Source organism: Notolepis coatsorum, assembly GCF_963971535.1.
Source record: "Notolepis coatsorum genome assembly, chromosome: 10".
NCBI classification, from domain to species: domain Eukaryota; kingdom Metazoa; phylum Chordata; class Actinopteri; order Aulopiformes; family Paralepididae; genus Notolepis; species Notolepis coatsorum.
The window spans coordinates 60,268,060-60,270,066 of NC_140174.1; the positions used below are offsets into that span (position 1 = coordinate 60,268,060).

The 2,007-nt window shown below is 38.0% G+C and overlaps 1 protein-coding gene across 1 annotated transcript in view; it reads right to left on the reverse strand.

The window, feature by feature from the left end:
- The window catches only part of LOC311236196 (cGMP-dependent protein kinase 1), a gene marked incomplete at its 3' end in the record, with an annotated part of 5,497 nt that extends 4,657 nt beyond the window's left edge, over window positions 1-840 (reverse strand). Inside the window, exon 1 of the mRNA XM_084323835.1 lies at window positions 735-840. Coding sequence (XP_084179961.1) covers window positions 735-838 — 104 coding nt within the window. The 5' untranslated portion in view covers window positions 839-840. The remainder of the gene's footprint in view (window positions 1-734) is intronic.
- Between the last annotated feature and the right edge of the window lie 1,167 nt (window positions 841-2,007).

Consider the following 2,007-nt stretch of genomic DNA (forward strand, 5'->3'; position numbering starts at 1 on the left):
TTGATATTGCTCTTGTGTGGACATTCAAATTAGTTTGTATTTTAACCGTAGCGAGTCTGAACCCCACCAGGCTCGTCACAATGTTTTCTATGATCTGATAGGCTGCTTGTATAGTGTACATGTTTTCTATGATCTGATAGGCTGCTTGTATAGTATATGTGTTTTCTAGGATCTGATAGGCTGCTTGTATAGAGTGTACATGTTTTCTATGATCTGATAGGCTGCTTGTATAGTGTACATGTTTTCTAGGATCTGATAGGCTGCTTGTATAGTATATGTGTTTTCTAGGATCTGATAGGCTGCTTGTAAATAGTGTATGTGTTTTCTATGATCTGATAGGCTGCTTGTAAATAGTGTATGTGTTTTCTATGATCTGATAGGCTACTTGTAATAGTGTATGTGTTTTCTATGATCTGATAGGCTGCTTGTAAATAGTGTATGTGTTTTCTATGATCTGATAGGCTGCTTGTAAATAGTGTATGTGTTTTCTATGATCTGATAGGCTGCTTGTAAATAGTGTATGTGTTTTCTATGATCTGATAGGCTGCTTGTATATAGTATATGTGTTTTCTATGATCTGATAGGCTGCTTGTAAATAGTGTATGTGTTTTCTATGATCTGATAGGCTGCTTGTAAATAGTGTATGTGTTTTCTATGATCTGATAGGCTGCTTGTATATAGTGTATGTGATTTCAACATTGTGTGAGAGAGAAGAGCTCTGAATGTTCCCGTACCTGACGATGAAGTCAGAGTGAGCCTCCTGCATGATCTGCTTCTCTGATCTGATGTGCTCCTGTTGCCTGGTGTCCACGATGTGACGCTTCTTCAAGATCTTCATCGCAAACGTCTTGGCCTCCTCACTCTTCATCTGTACCTGTATGGGAAGACAGAGGACAGAGGACAGAGGGAGAGAGAGAGAGAGAGAGAGAGAGAGAGGGAGAGAGGGAGAGAGGGAGAGAGGGAGAAAAATAATAAAAGAAAAAGAGGGAGAGAGGGAGAAAGAAAAGGAGAGAAAAAGAGTTGTACCATTGTACCAATAAAGCACAATACTAAAAACGACATGAACCCATCAATAGAACATACATTGAAAGCATAGACACATAAGCACAAAACAAACTAAAAACAGACAAGTAAAATACCTGTTCCCCTTACACTCTAAAGTAAAATACCTGTTCCCGTTACACTCTAAAGTAAAAGGAACAAAGAGAAAATGAAAATGATCAATGTTCTTGGTCTGGGGAAGCTTCTGTTGACCTGAGTAGGACAGAGAGGGAGGAGACAGGTAGTGACCAGGATCAGGTGAAGACGGGTATCTCCTGGCGTCTCCTGTTACAGGGCAATGGACCATATGCACACTGTGGCCATTTTGCTCTTATGTCATGCTCAGATTGGGATTCCTTTCTAGTTAGAATTAATTGCATTAGCCCTCAAACGTTGTCTCTGTAATGCAATACATGTGTACTATGTTTAAGAGCAATAGAGTGTGTCCCTGACTACTACCTTCTACAGTTCCTACCTTCTACTAGAATCTGTTCTACAACTCAGTACCTACAAGATGGATGTTAGGGCTGGGCGATATGCCAAAAATATAAAATTGTGTTTTTTTATACAGTATTGACAGTATAGTTTTCCACTTCAAATTACAATGTGATATGACGTATTTTTTATGTCTATATCTTGTAATACAATTGTCATGGTGCTATTTCATTCAAAATAGTAAATTTTCTCTAACTTTAATCTTTTTTTGATTAACTTAAAAATATCAGTATATACAATATGTATATATCAGGGGCGACGATATAGTAAGAATCCATACCTTTGCATGGATCCATGATCGTATAACTTTATTTGATATACCTCCCAGCCCTAATGAATGTATGTCTACACGAGAACTTTGACAACTTATCAAGTTGGAGCTAAATCAGATCAGAAATACACAAGTTATTGTGGTTTCAGACAGTCAAACACAAGTGACTGTGGTTTCAGTCAGTCAAACACAAGTGACTG